This window comes from Xenia sp. Carnegie-2017, unplaced genomic scaffold (assembly GCF_021976095.1).
Source record: "Xenia sp. Carnegie-2017 unplaced genomic scaffold, XeniaSp_v1 HiC_scaffold_6, whole genome shotgun sequence".
NCBI lineage: Eukaryota > Metazoa > Cnidaria > Anthozoa > Malacalcyonacea > Xeniidae > Xenia > Xenia sp. Carnegie-2017.
In genome coordinates, this window is record NW_025813526.1 from 6,637,870 (window position 1) to 6,655,423 (window position 17,554).

General features: G+C 35.3%; 1 protein-coding gene and 1 long non-coding RNA gene across 2 annotated transcripts in view; one reads left to right on the forward strand and one right to left on the reverse strand.

Annotated features, from left to right (window-relative positions):
- Nucleotides 1-15,257, reverse strand: part of LOC124457027 (ATP-dependent RNA helicase DDX3X-like) — a 51,896-nt gene extending 36,639 nt beyond the window's left edge. Inside the window, exons 1-10 of the mRNA XM_047007327.1 lie at nt 15,109-15,257; nt 14,819-14,891; nt 12,359-12,463; nt 11,415-11,573; nt 10,233-10,302; nt 8,986-9,085; nt 8,558-8,605; nt 8,209-8,299; nt 6,993-7,069; nt 3,313-3,408 (exon numbers count right to left, since the gene is read on the reverse strand). Of these exons, the coding sequence (XP_046863283.1) occupies nt 3,313-3,408; nt 6,993-7,069; nt 8,209-8,299; nt 8,558-8,605; nt 8,986-9,085; nt 10,233-10,302; nt 11,415-11,573; nt 12,359-12,463; nt 14,819-14,891; nt 15,109-15,153 (864 nt within the window). The 5' untranslated portion in view covers nt 15,154-15,257. The remainder of the gene's footprint in view (nt 1-3,312; nt 3,409-6,992; nt 7,070-8,208; nt 8,300-8,557; nt 8,606-8,985; nt 9,086-10,232; nt 10,303-11,414; nt 11,574-12,358; nt 12,464-14,818; nt 14,892-15,108) is intronic.
- LOC124456837 lies at nt 4,441-5,348 on the forward strand. Its single transcript, XR_006952501.1, has 3 exons — nt 4,441-4,693; nt 4,789-5,043; nt 5,123-5,348. It is a non-coding gene; the product is annotated as an uncharacterized LOC124456837 (long non-coding RNA).
- Nucleotides 15,258-17,554: the final 2,297 nt, after the last annotated feature.

Genomic DNA, 17,554 nt, shown 5'->3' on the forward strand with positions numbered 1-17,554 from the left:
AGTATACTTTTTACACCTTGATGCCAACATCTAAAGTATGTTTAATTGCTTGTACTGCGTTAAAAACTTTGCACTTCAGAACAAACGTTTCACCATCCAGAATTTTAAGCCTGAGAGTTGAACTACTGTCATCTGGTCGGTGTTTCACGGGTCATCACATTGAAGTTCGAGAGCGTATTGATTTTATTACGGCTCGTTTTAAATAATCACGACCATTTCTAAAACTTCACTCCCAAACAACCTCATCTCTCAAGATTTCTTCTTTTAGCGGGTTCAAATACTTCGGGCGCTTTCTTATCTCGATTTCTCACACATGATTTTTCAATTCTAGTATGTAATTTGCATTCAAAACAGCATTGAATTTGGTGATAACAGTGGTTATTTCATATCATCCTCCACATAGCATAGCAATCAACTGGTCATGAACAATTCACTATCAATCGAGACTTTACTTTAACTCTACACAAGTTAGTTTTCCAAGTTAGTTAGAAAATTGTTTTCATCATACTGATTAAACGCTCAAACTCACCTTCCGACAATGGGGCCCTGCTCATGTTTAACCTCCAAGCAATTGAATGCTAGCGAAAAAGCTAATTAAACTTTTCCATCTTTTCTCACGCATCTTAACCACTTTGCAGCAGCAACAAACGTGTGGTCTTTATTTGAGCAAATCGCCGACGGCCTACCTCTTTGCGTAATAAGAGGATTTAAATTAGGAAGAAATTCCTTTATCTCAAGAGTCGGTAGTAACTCTAGTTACACTGCACGAGTAAGACTGTTTTCAGTATAAACGATGTAGGATTTTCTTTTATTCTAATTCTGTCTGTACTTCATAAAAAATCGACCACAAATATATTTAATGGTGTGGATTGTTCGGTTCTACAATATGGCAGTAAACCCGGTGGAAACGTACAGAACTTTTTACATCTATGAAATCTCGAGATAATCTTCTCGATTGTTTTACGTAACCGAGGTATCCGAAATTTCTCTTGAACCTTGGCCATTACCATTCCTACCCTCCTTGTAATACCGTGAAATGAGATCCATGTACGATTTCAGCTGTAAATAACACATCATCTGATAGGTAGAATGGATAATTTCACTGGATACGACCACGACACTCTAACAGTTCATCTTTATACATCGTAAATCGCTGTTGATTTTCTTCATCGGCAAAGTTGGACTGTTCGATTGCATGTTGTTGTGCTTTATTAACAAGAAATCTTCCTAGGTTTTCGACCTCAGCGGTTGATATGGCACATATGAACACCTCTTTGTGTTAGCTATATCTTTCGACAAATCTTTCGTCAGTACTGTCGTAAAAATACTTATCTTAACATCAACAGAAAACATGTCTCACTGAATGTTCTTCGCTGCCTGGCTTGCCTGACTTGATTTCGTGACTGAGTTGATACTCTTTTGGTACTTCGTGCTCCATTACATTCCATTTCTATGCTATTCATAATTCTGGCTCTACTCCCTTCATCACCTGGATTGTCAGTTGTAAAAACAGGTAGCCATAAAACATTCTCGACGTTTTTCAAATTCGACTGGCCACAAACTGACGACACTCCTGTTATGGTTCGACCAATGAAATGGAATCGTGTCATGCCGTCCAGCTGACAGTAAAATTACGTACAACCAAATTCAGAGCCATGTGAGCAGCCACAAATTGCAATCTTGGGATGGTTAGAGTAGTTTGTGCGAGATTTGGCCACAACTAATGCTTTTCCCTTATTGCTAGAATCACCAAAGGAAGCTAAATGGATCTCGAGGATGGGTTCGTAATTTCTTGGCTCTCTGCATTAAAACGAGACAAACGGTGATAGCTACATCGCACTTCCACTTCGTCGTACGTTTCTCCAATTCTATTCTAACTTAACTCAACAATCTTGAAAAATCATTTTTCCTTCACAGCGGTGATATATAACCTTCAATTGTCTGTGCCTCATTGATTGAACTTCGGAATCAAGTTCAGGGTAGTTGAAGATTCCTAACAATGACTCGCTTCACTATCCAGCCGTGCACAACATTTGAACCCATTTAGTTTTTCCAACACCACAGAATGCATAACCGCAGACCTCCCAACATGATTGGCTGTGTTCAAGATTCGTCAGAAAAGTTGGTTATGTCTCACAAATAGATATATGGTGTCGCTTTGACTAACCTGGCATCTCTCTTTACTTTTACATTCGGAAGGATTGTATCTTCCTTTAACACAGTTAAAACATACTCTCTTCTGTACCAATATCTTTTTTCTTTCTTATGCTATCACAATCGCAGTAGAGTTGACTGCATTATGACCTCTGGAAAAGTACAGACATCCCTTAACAACTTAATCTTGAAACAACCACTCTTAAAACCATCTCTTAAAACAACCACTCACGCCAATTTCCATCGGTTATCGCTAGTTTTCCCTTGATCACCTGTAGTTTGCCTGATGTGAAATGAAGAGCCGCATAAAATTTACCAAGACTTTCAAGGGTGTGTCAGGAGGATTCTATTTTTCAGCACATATGTTTCTTCTGAAATGCTTCGTGAACTTTGAGCAACATTTCTCCTTCAAAGTGGGCAATTCAAGAATCGTTCGGATGTATGCGCTCACTACTTCTCTGGTGTGCCCTTATCGTTTTATCATTTTACCATGAGTTCCTTAGTCTGCGTACCCTTCACTTGTAAATGGTAAATAATCAACAAGCTTAAGTATTTTGAGATGAACTAATTCCCTGAGGTAAGAGAAGTTGGTCACATCAACAGATCGGTGGATCAGAGCTTCGTAAAGACCACAGAATAATACCCATAGTCTAGAGCATCGAAAAACTTGGAGGTTACCACCAACTGAGGTATCTTTGCTGTTGCCGGTATTAGCTGTGCAGACTAGTTTGATCCAGCAGGTTAGGTTAGAGTTAGGGCTTTTATTTTCAGTTGAAGTAAAGTTTGATTTCCTCTTTTTTACCACCCGCTTGCATCTATTGTTTTTAAACTATTATATTACTAGTAAGTAATATTGTGTTTATTTCAAATATAATTCACCGTCCTTATTATACGTTGTCAGTCACTCCTAAATCACGCAACAGAAGCGATTATATGGAAACCGGGCATCAATAAATAAAATCCATATCTTTCTTCTTTTTGCAAAAGTTCAATCAATTCTTTGTGTAACCGTGAGTTGTCTCGTTCAGACAACTGATTTTCATTTTTCATATAGCATAGGTGAGAAAATTTAACAAACACAATACAAAACTACAACCAGCTTCAATAAGAAAAATTGAACAGTATCTAGGTAACTGCTGCGAGAGACACATGCCTAACCTTTTTTGCTTCATCGAGAATTTGAATGGCTAATTCACGGGTCGGAGCAAGAATAAGACCGATAGGAAACTGCTTTCGTCGACCAAGATGCTTCATCTGTAAAAACATGAAACAAATTCAACAATGTTACCAAATTTCCTTTTAATAATTTAATACATAGCTATTAAGTAACAAAATTTTATGTTGGTGTTACAAATACTGTATACTCCCCTCCGAATCAGCGCAACCTTCGATCAAAGCAGTGTGACAATTAAGCAAATCAATCCGCCATCTTGGCTTCATCTCTAAACTCATTACGTATTTTGTGCAAATTTTGCGCAAATAATACTCATTCCATGGTTCCAACGATACATGTATTGCAATTGTGTATGTAACTATTCAGTACGATAAACGCTATATGTTCAACAATTTATCTTTTGAATGTTTTTGAGGAGTATGATAGGTCGTTCACTCACGAGAAATCAAAAGCAAGCTTACTTTCATATGAACAGACAACATTGACAATACAATATTGTAATATAGGTACTAGAGCCCAAAGATCGCTTTTGAGAAAGCCATAAGCGTTTGACAGATTGCACAGGATTTATTTTCATACCCAAGACTTATTCAGACTAACTACAGATTGTGTAGCTTAAAATATTTAGCTATTTAAACGATTAAGTGTTTCAAAACTCAAGCCATCATCAACTTTTTTCTTTTAACACTGTGTTTTTCATGTTTTAATTTCTTCGATTACTTGCCCCTCCCCCCCTCCCACACATTTTCTTTTAATCTTGTCCACTCGTCTTTTACAATCATATTTCATATCCGCTCTACATTGTACTTGCACATTCACTCTTATCTGATACCTTAAAGTGGTACTATGACGAAAACTGAACGTTAAAAAATCATCGATTTTAGCATTCAATAGTTTAAACACATATCAATTATTGCTTTCGTAAAATTTAAGCAAAAATAATAGTATAACGAGGGAGTTATGAACATTTGAAATGCCTAATTTTAATGTCCGCCATTAAAATCGGCCATTTTGAATATTTGCAATCAGCAAAGGTCTGTGACGTCATAGTCTTAACATAGCAAGAAGCGCACATTGGAAAGTATACAAAGTAATACATAAATTGAGCAAAAAAATGTCAAATTCATCGAGATCTAGCTCGCTTTCTGAGTCTTCGATCGAGACAAACGCATCGATTTCTTCATCGGAATTCATGACGGCAAATTCGGACGAATCTAATTCGGAAATTTTGCCATTTGCCGATAATATTGAACCGCTTGCTTCGCCTGATTAAATTGCTGAGTACGAAGCTGCAGTCGCAGAAGAACGGCAGGTTGAGGACATGCTGCAAGATCGTTTTGATGCCCGTGTTGATGTTACTTCATGGTAAGATGTCATTCTTAGTGTGTTACTTTGATCTGAATCGTCTGCCGTTAGCTATGATAACTTTATGGAAACATACAATTTGGCCAATATTAAAGGTGTGAATGTGGCCATTGTTCGTTGGATCTTGTTGTCAACCCTCAAGAGTGCCGATGCTGCATGGAATTAGAGCAATGCCGTGGTAAAATGTATCAGTTCGAAGTCGATGAAAGGAAATGCATTTTGGATCACACTGGCTTTAACGAAGTTTGACTGAACGAATTTGTTCTTCAAGCAGCTTCGTTAGGTTTAAAGACCAAAGGTCATCCCAGTTATGCGACCGTTTTTCGAGATGGTCAAAAGACCAGAGAGGAGTAAGCCTTTTTCTTTGTGAAAATTCTAAAAATATTATTTTGTGCGCCTGCATCTATGTTTACTTTTTGAAATTTATAGGTTCTTTCGAGCAGTATCGTACAGACAACTCGTGCGTCTTCTATGGGACTTTACAGGCAGCTCCAGACATTTGCCACTGCCTTGTTGTTGTTACAACAAAACACGGACGATATTTTTCTTCTTGAAAATAGCACGAATCTTCTTTCTTCATGCATGATACAGACACTTCATTTTGTATTTCCTTTAAAACCTTAGTATAAATGTATATTATATATTGAAAGTTTGCCTGGATGTATTATTGGTTCTCTCAAATTGTGAAAATTTATCATCTGCAATATGTGTAAGTATATAATAGTTGTAACTTGTGCTAACCTGACGCCGCTCTCTTGACGTTGTTGGTGTTGGCGATTTCTTCCAAATAGTAGGTACGGCACCAGGTTTGAGCCGTCTAGTCATACCACCCAAATGGAAAAAACGCTCAAAACAATCATCCGAGAAGTGATTCGAACAAATCATAAATCGAATTTCGCGCGAACTCGGATTAAAGTTTGCGCGCTTCGTCTCAACAAATTTAAACCAAATTCTTCGTAAAGACTCGTCGTTTGGGCTTTTATGTAATGAAATGCCTGTACTTCTATCAGACGTATTACTGCAATCTTGCACGACACAGCGTGTTGAAGGCATGTTAAAAAAATTGAGTTATACAACCTTTTATATCTCTATTTGTATATAGTGTTATATTGTAAACAGCCGCGAGTTAAGACTATGACGTCACAAGCACCTTCCTTCTTGAAAATTCAAATATGGCGCATTTTAATGGCGGCTCTTAAAGTACAAGTTTATCGCTACGTAACTCGAGCAGCATTAAATACATTGCGCTAAAATTTCGCCAGAAGAGATTTTTTTACATACACTATTAATCTATGAAAAAAAAACGGGAGGCAAAATTTTCGTCATAGTACCACTTTAACTATGTAAATAAGTAAAATAACAAAATCGCATTGGCATTTAATGCAGTTTGGTTTTAATGCGTATCGTTTATCTCACACTCTGGTAACAGTGCTCTGTGAAGAAAATGAAAAGATGAAAAAAGGCATTATTCTATAAAATCAAACGCTTATGGCTTTTTCAGAAACGATCTGTTCTGATTTGAACTTAAGTATCATCTTTGAATGCAGAGGAATTGCACATATCAAATGTTTCATTGAATTCATTGCCCATAGTTTTACCCGCATCATGTGTTTAAATGGGTTGTCGTAATGCTTCAAATCATTGAAGCCGACATTATATTGTAAAAACTCGAAAGAATAATACATTTAAGCTTTCGAGTTTTTACTAATAATATTGTTTAACCTAAATCCAGTATATAATAGAGATCAATGATATGGAAGTCCATCCTTCGGTCGTCCGTCTACTTTTATGCAGTATAACCTAGTGCTACTCACAAAAGCTTGACTGCATTCATACAATGTTCTTGCATGTGATACACAACATATGCACCATTTACAAATTTAAATATTAGCATTTTTGAAAGATATCTTCCGAAGGGGCCTACCAGCTCGATATTCGAGTGCGAATAAGGATTAATTGCCACAATGCTGCGAAAGTGTTAGATAGAAATTTAAGTTTTTAGTTTAAACTAAGTTTTAGATGAAGTAAGTTGTAGAGTAACAAATTTTTAGGAGACTTTTTCTTAGAGTATTTTTCCAAAATCAAATTTTGAAAATTTGGGCATGGGTCTAATCTTTAGCACGAAATCAGTAAGACAGCAAAACAAAAGTAAACAAATGTTGCATTCTCTAGAGTTCATTATCTAAGCATTAAACGGTAAAGGCAGCAGATTAACGGTGATTGGTCAAATACGATAAATAACAGAAAAGATGATTGTCTGACTGTCTTGTCATTATAAAAATACATAAAAAGTACATACGTCAGGGGGGGACGGAGGTCCATCTTCAAAAATTCGACTCAAAATCGGAATAAGGAATGCAGCAGTCTTTCCAGATCCTGCAAGATGAATAAATTTTCCTCAATTAAATTTCCTTGGCGAACAGAAAAGGGACACGGATATTGTACAAGATTTAGAAAACGGACGCATCCAATTTTAAAACAAATTTTTTTAAATTGACAATGTCTAGCATAAACTTCTATCCTTTTAATGCATGTAATGCGTTTTCAACACATTCAATTCACTCTTACAACAGATTCACTTAAAAATAACAAAAATTCGCCAATGTATTCATGGCATGAACAGTGAACTCGACATTTGAATAACTGGAATGATAACCGAAGCCAAAAATTGAAGCCAAAAAATATTTTTCGTCATCATTCGTCATCACACGTCAGGCTCTAGTCTCTCGCCTGTACATTTTAATTTTTTTAAATCATTTGTCCCTTCGTAATGGTAGAGTTCAGATCTTGATCAGAGCGTAACAATAACGAAATTTTTGGAATGAAAAGGTTCACGGAAAGTGAATCAAAGTGATAAATCGAGAGAAGCAAGGTCAAGTGAACTTAGTCGATCTGCTCTTACGCTGCGGTTTTCCTTTAAAACATATCAAAGTCTTTAAGGATATTCAATTATTGATATCGAGATGACAACCATTTGGTATTTGAAACACTATCAAAATCGATGAAAATGACAATCGCTCTGTAAAAAGTAAAAATGGGAGTTATAGACTCAACATTTTTTATGAAACTGGGTATTCAAGTTTCTTTTTTCTTCGGAAAAACAGATCTTTAAATCCACTTAAATAACAAAAAAGACAAACACTGTCTGACACCGTTTGAAAATTTACATTCCGATGTAAGAAAAATTTTTGCTTGAATATTTTCTCGTCATATTTTCTTATTGCATTGTCTTTTTATCATACATTGTAATTTTCAGTTGGCTTTTCCTCGTTGGCTTTTCCTCAAATTTATATTGGCCGTGTATGTTTGGCACTCAGGGGAATGAAACTGACGTACAAATCGCGTGAATATTCGACTTTGAAGGACTGGAACTGACGTACAAACCGCGCAAGAGACTAGGACTTTGGCTTCAATTTTATATCTATAAAATGTATTGTCGTTATCATTCCAGTTATTTAAATGTTGAGTTCACTGGGCATGAAAAACTCAAAAGAAAGTAGTTTAAAAAAGCTAACCTGTCTGAGCGCAGGCCATCAAGTCACGATATCCAGTGATGATCGGTATGGCATATTTTTGAACCGGTGTTGGCTTGGAATATTGACACAGCTGAATGTAAATGAAAAAAATACTGTCTACGCATCTACGTCACATCCCGTCACAAATAATCGCAAGGTTTCCCTTTTTGACGAAATTCTGACAAAAAAATTGGATTTCGACGAAAAAACAGGAATCAAGGAAATCGGAGGAAATTTTCCAATATCTGAGTAATCTGAAGAATCTTCGAGAATTTTTTGTTGTACGTTGTGGAAACACTGAATAATCACGATAACAACTTCTTTTTGAAAATTTCGCGGATAGACTTACTTCAATATTGTGAGTTATAACTTCTCCCAGTTTGGAGCAATCAGAGAACTATATAAAAACGTAGAAAAAACATCAGCAAGAAAGTAAAAATAAAATTTAGTGTTTGGAAAAAATGGTAAGCAATTGACAAGGACGAACGTCCAATAACCTTCAATTTTTGAATTAGTGATGACACAAAACAAAACAACTATTTCGACATAAAATGTTGATAAGCTAGCAAAAAGAGAAAACCTATTTCTAAAACGCGGTGGTGATGACTAAGTACTTGATGATTGTGTAGCAAACATGTTCGTGCAATATAAGTGGGATCCAAGTATACAAGAGGTAGCACTTTTTTCAGCAAATATAACCGGGTATTAATTAACAAGCTATACACAAAGTAAAATGCACAGGTGCAACGTCTTGCAAAATTTATAAATTTTAACAACATTTTCAATATGATCTGGGCATTTATCTCCGGTCGCCTCCACGGGAATATCTTCGTATTTGTCAAAATTGATACCGGTGTTGCAGCCAGCATACAGCTCTCTGAAAGTTAAAATAAACATTTAGAAGAGAGATTAACACGCGTTTCAGTCGCATGTATACTATCACAGACAGCAAATCGGCGTGCAAGATCGATCTTGCAAAATTGATTTCATGTGAATGTAGCACATTTCAGCTGTTTTTATTGAACACTTCATTTTCAAAAAATCTTCAAATTGCGCGCAAAAAAAGGAGAACAACAAATTTGTTACACATTAGTTCATGTGACAATAATCCACAATGTTGTTTTTGCTTGGTTGATTTTCCACGATTAGTTAATAAGTCACAAACTCCCAAACAAAGAACAGAGAGCGCAACTTGTAAAGAATGCTTGCAATTACGGCGTTCCAGATTTTAGAAAAAAAATCATGCAAGAATTCAAATTGTAAATACACGCAAGACAAAATAACACATTTCCAAACTTGGATGAAGTGAAGGAATTTAAAATGTTTTTAACTGAATGTTTTTCTATTTTGAAAAGATGTATCAATAAAATGTGTTCTTTTCTCCAGAGTAGTTATTAATTGCGTTCTTTCTTCACCACAAAAATGCTCAATTTAAACTTTACTTCCAGTTTTACAATTACCTTTACAATTACTTTAAAACAAAGCTTTACAACTGTTTTAATTTATGGTTGAGAACAAATCCATCTATGGAAAATGGAAACAAGCAATTTCTTGACATGGTACATATAAGTGCTTCAAAAAACTAAACTTTCTATCATCACAAATTATCCATTTTTTACCAAACCAATGAGTGACAGATGTTAGCATCCTAGGAAGCTGCGCTACGTAAATGAAGGTGTCTAAAGCTAACTGCAAACCATAGTCAAAAAAACTAATTCACACATAAGAAAAGCATAAAATTTAAATTTATCCGATAAAAAATTGCAATCTTTACTGACTAGAATTTTTTAGCAATTAGCAATTTCTTCGCGCATCAATAAAATTTCCACAATAGATTAAGATCTTGCCCCGCTATGCTTAACATGAACGAATTCAGTTTATGAGAACTAACATTTCAAAAATTCCAAAAATGATAATTGTAAACCTCATTTTAACTTTCCTTTTCCCTTGGCAGACTTTTTCAAACCGAATGAGTCACAGGTATTTTTCATACTGAATTTAGCTATTAAAAGATCTTTAAGTACCTTTCCAAGCGTTCATTGGGTGGTAATAGCTTGCCCCAATCTTCCGCAGAGGGCAACGACATCCAAGGATCTACAATGTTACAGTCAAAAACATATTTATATGCACGAGACGTGTATGTTTTTCTACATAGATACAATGAATGTTAAAAAGTGACGATACTTTGTTTCAAACGACGATGTTTCGTACTTTTGGGCGAAAAATGTCTCATGAAGATTACGTAGCTCGCTGCTAGGTTTTATAATACTACATGATTTTTACCAGATGCTTGTTCGACATTAGAAAAGCCGATTGGCCAATGATGTTTATATGAGCGTCTGATTATTTGATAAAAGCAGCATTATTTCATCGTTAAGACTTACACCACGCCAGAGTGAAAACAATGAAGCCTACGTTTTCCCTATCCGCTAGAACTATGGCACGGTCTCAATAGTGCTTACATTTCATTTACATCAGCAACAATAATGCCTCGTAAACACACGTAATTTTCCACAAATTTACCCCATTCTTGTCATTTACGAGTTTTTCGAAAAGCAAGCAAAGGATTCTAGTGAACCTGACTTTTTTGAAATTTAGCCCTAAAATGCAAACATCAAAAACAGAACCACCATATGGCGTAGTGTGTACGTCCCACAATCTAAAAGCTCACTCACCCTCACAATCACTGAGCAGGACTTCAAAATCAGCTCACAGTTACGAGCACGAAGAGAGCAATTTCATACCCATGATTGTATGATTCTAGCGAAAATTTTTTTAAATCATTTGTCCCTTCGTAATGGTAGAGTTCAGATCTTGATCAGAGCGTGAAAATAACGAAATTTTTGGAATGAAAAGGTTCACGGAAAGTGAATCAAAGTGATAAATCGAGAGAAGCAAGGTCAAGTGAACTTAGTCGACCTGCTCTTACGCTGCGGTTTTCCTTTAAAACATATCAAAGTCTTTAAGGATATTCAATTATTGATATCGAGATGACAACCATTTGGTATTTGAAACACTATCAAAATCGATGAAAATGACAATCGCTTTGTAAAAAGTAAAAACGATGAAAATGACAATCGCTTTGTATAATGAAAAAACGACTTTGTCATTGATTAGAGAGAGGGCAATTTTCATGTCGCACTCAATGATTGTGAGTGAGCTTTTAGAATACGAGAACAAATGGATATTATTATAACATTTTATACCTTTGGGAGAGTCGTAATTTCTGTCCCTATAACCACTACCACGTTTTCCATAACCACCGCCATAGTTATTTCTATTAATGCCACCAAAGTTATTGTATTGATTATATCCATAACTTCCCCCACCGTAACTGTTGCCATAACTATTGCTAGGGGAATAACCTATAACATAAAATAAGACACTGATTAAACGAACTTTTAGCTTAAGACCACTAACTTCCTCAGGGCATTCAAGTAATGGATCGAGGCATCGGTAGTCAGGGAATTCGGCAAAGAGAATACAGCAATTATTCGCTACTTTGACTTCGAACGATTTGTGTAGTAAACATAGTCATTTCGCAGGAGTTATGATACCGTGATTCTTGACTGACTTTTGGAGTGAATGAAACACTCGAAAGTTCAACTTTGTCTGTATCGATTGGTCCATTCATAACAATTGTGCAATCTAGTTGGTCTAAGTTACAATCCAGTGACAGCTTGCATTTTCGGTCATTGTATAGTCCAAAGAATTTGCATGACTTTTGGCTGCTTTTGCAGCGAGATTGTGCGGGAATTTATGCCGGCAGAATTAAGTTTTTCAAAGCATTTTACTCAACAATGCGTCGGAGTTACATACATTGTCGAGAACTCCATAAAGTCAGCGCATTTATATTGTTAATATAAGCTTCGTTTATTTAGAAATTGTGAAGCCATATTACCAAAGTTTGTGTCGATTCACACCATATATACGTACGTAACTGTTTTGTTAATTTATGTCGCGTATTGGTCAAGTTTTAAGTTGAACTGGCTGAACCTAAATAGCTAAAGTTCACGATTTTTGCAGGCTATATTTGAGTTGGGTAATAGAATAATAAAAGAAAAATAAAGCATGAAGAATAACTTTCAAAAACGTCCTTATACTCCCTTCCTGAGATGGTACCTAGTGTAAATTTCTTTGTCATACGTACCTCTTTCACCACTTCTTCCTCCGTAATAGCTGTCTCTGCTAAAAAATTCAGCTGAACGTTGTTGTGTGCCTCCACCTCCTCCACGAAGATGAGGAGGGATGTAAGCTACATAAAAAAGAACAATATTTTTCACAAGCTGACAAGTCACTTTATTAGATACTGCACAGAAAAGCAAGGTTGAGATTTTTTTGTGAAATAAAATATAACTTCAACAGTCCTCACCACAAAATAACTTAAAGGGTGGTGTTTCGACGTTCATCACCATGAATGACAATCAAATACATACATTTTGTCCGGGTGATACTTAATGCAAAATATTACTCAGCTTAACTAACATGCCATTGTAAGCCATGCAAATGGATATATACAAAATATACTAAAAAGTATATAAGCTAAAAACTGTTTAGATTTAATGCAATGTTTCCTTAATGACTGAAATCAAATACATTTGATAATGCAATTAAATAAAAAAGTCATTTATTTTACATTATCAACCTTTATAGTTAAACTAAATTCCAAACCATTTTCATCAAGGCAAATAAAAATTCTCCCACCATACAGTTATAGTTTAAAGTAAGAAATTTTTCATAATAAAGACAATTGGCAAACATTAAATTTGTAGCGTTGTCATTGGAACAATAATCATAATTTTATTTGGTTTTTGAATTTTCATCTTTGTAAATCATCAGACAAAGCTGAGCAAAACTTATATATTACGAACATAAATACAGAGATTAAATTACAGTGACAAATTGGACCAAGAGTACTTACACTGTGAGAAACCATACGTACAATACAGATGTAAACAATGGTGGATATGATCACAAAGAGTAGTGGGGTGCTTAAAATAACTCAAGTGGGATGGAAGCGCTTTGGACAATCACTGTGAGTGCGAGTTAAGAGATTGGTAGACTTTCAAGATTTATTAAGCTATGTAAGCTGATAAATTAATATGAAATAAGATGGTGGATATGGCAGGGCGTGATGACTGTTTTCATGTCAAAGACAACACTCTCAAGTGTTCTGAGACATTGATATGAAGATGGCAAGTGGGTAGACCAACAAATGTATGACATGGCACAGCATCGACACTTGAAGTGATAAACAAGAAATTTCATAATGGACTTCTAAGGCCATGCACCTCAACAAATTTACATTCTTTAAATTGGCAGGTTTTAAATGTTAACAAACATCATTGCGATTCCCAACAACCTCAAATCAAACCAGAGGAATGAAAAAACTAAGCATAAGAAGGCAACTTTTGACAATAATGTTAGCACATTAAATTGAATAGGACCTAATTTATAATTATGACATGTTTAGAAATCCCACATCAGATGTTTAGTTTTCATGGTTATAGTTGATTATTTTATATAAACTTTTTATTTTGAAATTGCTATAAAAGCTTGGGTAGTCCAGGAGGACTACAGTGACGTGCTGGACAAGACTCTACCACATTCTCCATATTTTGTCGAATATGACAGACATAAATTCTTCATTTTTATCAATAGAAAAGCTATGAAGTATAACAATAAACTCTTACGAAAAGAGTAGTGTTCAGGAAGGCATAATTTAAGTTTTTAACAAGTAAATAGTTATGTCACAACCATACGAGTGAAAACTAAAGATTCAGTGTAAGCTTAATAATTATTGCTCAAAAAGTTGAGAAACTATTTTAGTTATTCAATACGCACATGAACATGCTGACCGTTTATGAAACATGAGTGTGAAAGAACAGCTTTGATTCTTTTTTAATAAGGATAGTGGTTGGGTAATATTGCACTATAGTGCAAACATGAGAAAACTGGCTTTGCATGTTTTTCAAAATAAACAGCAGTTTGTAAAACCACGGTCAACAGCAAGCAATGGTTTTCCAAAGAATTCAATATGGCATATCATATATATGTGAATAATAGCTCCCCCCCCCTCCCCAATTATCAATTGCCCAAATATCCTTATCAACTTCCTTGATCTAAAATTGGAATGGTAACTCTCCTACAACATATCTTAGAATCCTATATTAGCTTAACCTATTTTTTAAATTGTTCGAGTTTCTACAATTTCTTTCAAGATTCCAAAATGGTGAAAATGTTGTAGAATAAGTCAATAAGACATATACTTTGCCACAATAGCTACATACTTTATATCATAATCAGCAAAGACACTTGTAATTAATTAAACTACACAAATTAGTAGGTTTCATATACTGCAGGGTTTACTACATTTACTAGCATTGCATAATCAGCCTAGAACACCAATGGAATTGCCCGATCAAAGTCCCTATCAATATTTCATGCCACAAAGCAAAATGAGAAATAAAAAGGTTATTATTTCTATAGCTAATTACGTATGTAGTGGGTAATAGTAAAACAGCACGTCACGCATGCTTTAAAAACTATTTTTCAATAACAAAAACCTAAAAGTGCAGATTTATCATAAAGAGAGTAAACCATAACTTACTGCTTTGTGAAGTCCTTTGAGTGCCAGCGTTCCGACTTTGCAGATCACCGGCTTTCAAGTCTAGGCCAGCAAACTAAGAAAAACACGAACGTATATGTATAATACTTTTTTAAACAGTATTATTTGTTAAAAAGGGCATCGTCAAGTAAAACACAAATGTACATGCCCAGGCAATGAATGCGCGCTAACAGGATTATTTTTGGCAATGGCAAAGCAAGTTTGATATTTACAATCAACAGAAAATTCCCGATAAAAAGTCCGCTTAAAGAAAGACTATATTACTAACATACTTGCCGATCTTGACTTCGATTATTTTCTGGGGCTCCATAACTCATAACTGAAATGATATTTGATTTTAAATAAGTAGGATTTCCTCTGGTGGCGTTTGCTGAGTAAAAGTGAAAACTGTTTTATTGTCTAAGTGAGCCTTCAGGCAGCAATCCATCGGCAGTGAACTCGACATTTGAATAACTGGAATGATAACCGAAGCCAAAAATTGAAGCCAAAAAAATATTTGTTGTCATCATTCGTCATCACACGTCAGGCTCTAGTCTCTCGCGTGTTCATTTTAATTTTTTTAAATCATTTGTCCCTTGGTAATGGTAGAGTTCGGATCTTGATCAGAGCGTAAAAATAACGAATTTTTTGGAATGAAAAGGTTCACGGAAAGTGAATCAAAGTGATAAATCGAGAAGCAAGATGAGGTGAACTTAGTCGATCTGCTCTTACGCTGCGGTTTTCCTTTAAAACATATCAAAGTCTTTAAGGATATTCAATTGTTGATATCGAGATGACAACCATTTAGTATTTCAAGTTTCAAGCACTATCAAAATCGATGAAAAATACAATCGCTCTGTAAAAAGTAAAAATGCGAGTTATAGACTCAATATTTTTTATGAAACTGGATATTCAAGTTTCTTTTTTATTCGGAAAAACAGATCCACTGAAATGACAAAAAAGACAAACACTGTCTGACACCGTTTGAAAAATTACCTTCCGATGTAAGAAAAATTTTTGCTTGAATATTTTCTCGTCATATTTTCTTATTGTATTGTCTTTTTAGCATACAGTGTAATTTTCAGTTGGCTTTTCCTCGTTACAAGTTGTAAGTTACAACGAGCTCACTGTAGTAAAGTTTCAGCTGTAAAAAATAGCCTTTTGCGAGGAGTTAGCCTGGTGTGTTGTTTGTAGTGACGTTGTTTATATGTTTATGCTTTCGCAATTTGTATTCAAATTTATATTGGCCGCGTATGTTTGGCACTCAGGGGAATGAAACTGACGTACAAACCGCGTGAATATTCGACTTTCAAGGACTGGAGCTGACGTACAAACCGCGCAAGAGACTAGGACTTTGGCTTCAACTTTTTATGTATAAAATGTATTGTCGTTATCATTCCAGATATATATATATATATGGAGTTCACTGTCCATCGGTCACAGTGAAAAATGGATTACTTCAACTAGGCAATCGTGGAATTCTGGGGCCGGTTGCACGAAGCCTGGATAGCGCTATCCATTCGATAGCGAAAATTTTCAAACGTGTAAAACAGGTGTTTATATTTTTCTTATGACAAAAAAATTTTGTAATCTTCGAAACAATATTTTATTTCCATGATTTCACATATCAAATCGTATATATTTCTCCTCCAAGAGATTTTGTGAACGTTCAGAAAAATTTGCTATCCAGAGGATAACTCTATCCTCTGATGTCTTCGAAGAAAGTCAATTTTGTTCAAGACTGTTCAAATTGGAAGTCCTAAAATTATCGACGTTTCAACAGTAAATTTAAAATAAACATGATTCAAAATCTTATAATGCCATCTTCAAAATTTAAGAAAGGTATTATGTATGTGATATGTGAAGTGCTTCTTTGATTTTGAGGGCGAATGTAGTATCTGCAGTGTCGATGATTTTGAAGCAAGAGCACATTATAGTGAATATACAGTAGAGACACTCTATTGAATTTTTTCGTGCCACACGTATCTTATTACACATGTAATTACCAAAGTAGCAGCCAGTCAATCACTTTTTTTAAACAATAGGAATGAAGAAATGGCTAACGGCAGCCAGTAGTCTAATTAAATATACAGCAGCCAATTGCACATGTAGTGGACCTACTGTATATTCCTATACTGTGGCAAGAGGGTGAATAGTAAGTCTTACATGAAGGTGATTTTAAAAGGTCTCGATAGATATGTGAGTTTTTGTCAGTTGTGGCTTGTTCCCTGATTCTGGTGGACAAGTCTGTCTGTGAGTGTGCGTATTAATCAAGTTTTGTATGAAAAAAACGCACACTCATAGACAGAGCATACAAAATTAACAACACCGACAATGGCTTTCAACAAGACCTAAAGAACATCACATCTATTTTATTACGCAACTCTCCCCCACCACACTTCATTAACAAAACTGTTAAACGATATCTCCAAGACAAAACAAATGCTAACTGCAAAGCAACACTAAAACGTCTGATATAACAACCGATACCAACAACAACGAGCAGCCCATAAAAACTCTTTACTTTAAACCAGGCTCGTAACCAGGGGGTGCAACCTCCCCCCATAACTAAAAAATGTCCGCTTTTCTAAGCTAGCTCGCTTTACAGAAATAAAAGAACAATGAACAATCTAAATTGCCTTTTACATTTTTGATAATGAAAACGATCATATCTTTATGTTTTAGAACCTGTTAGTTTCCCGGTAGCTTCAAATAAAAAGTGCACTAGTACTAGAGCAT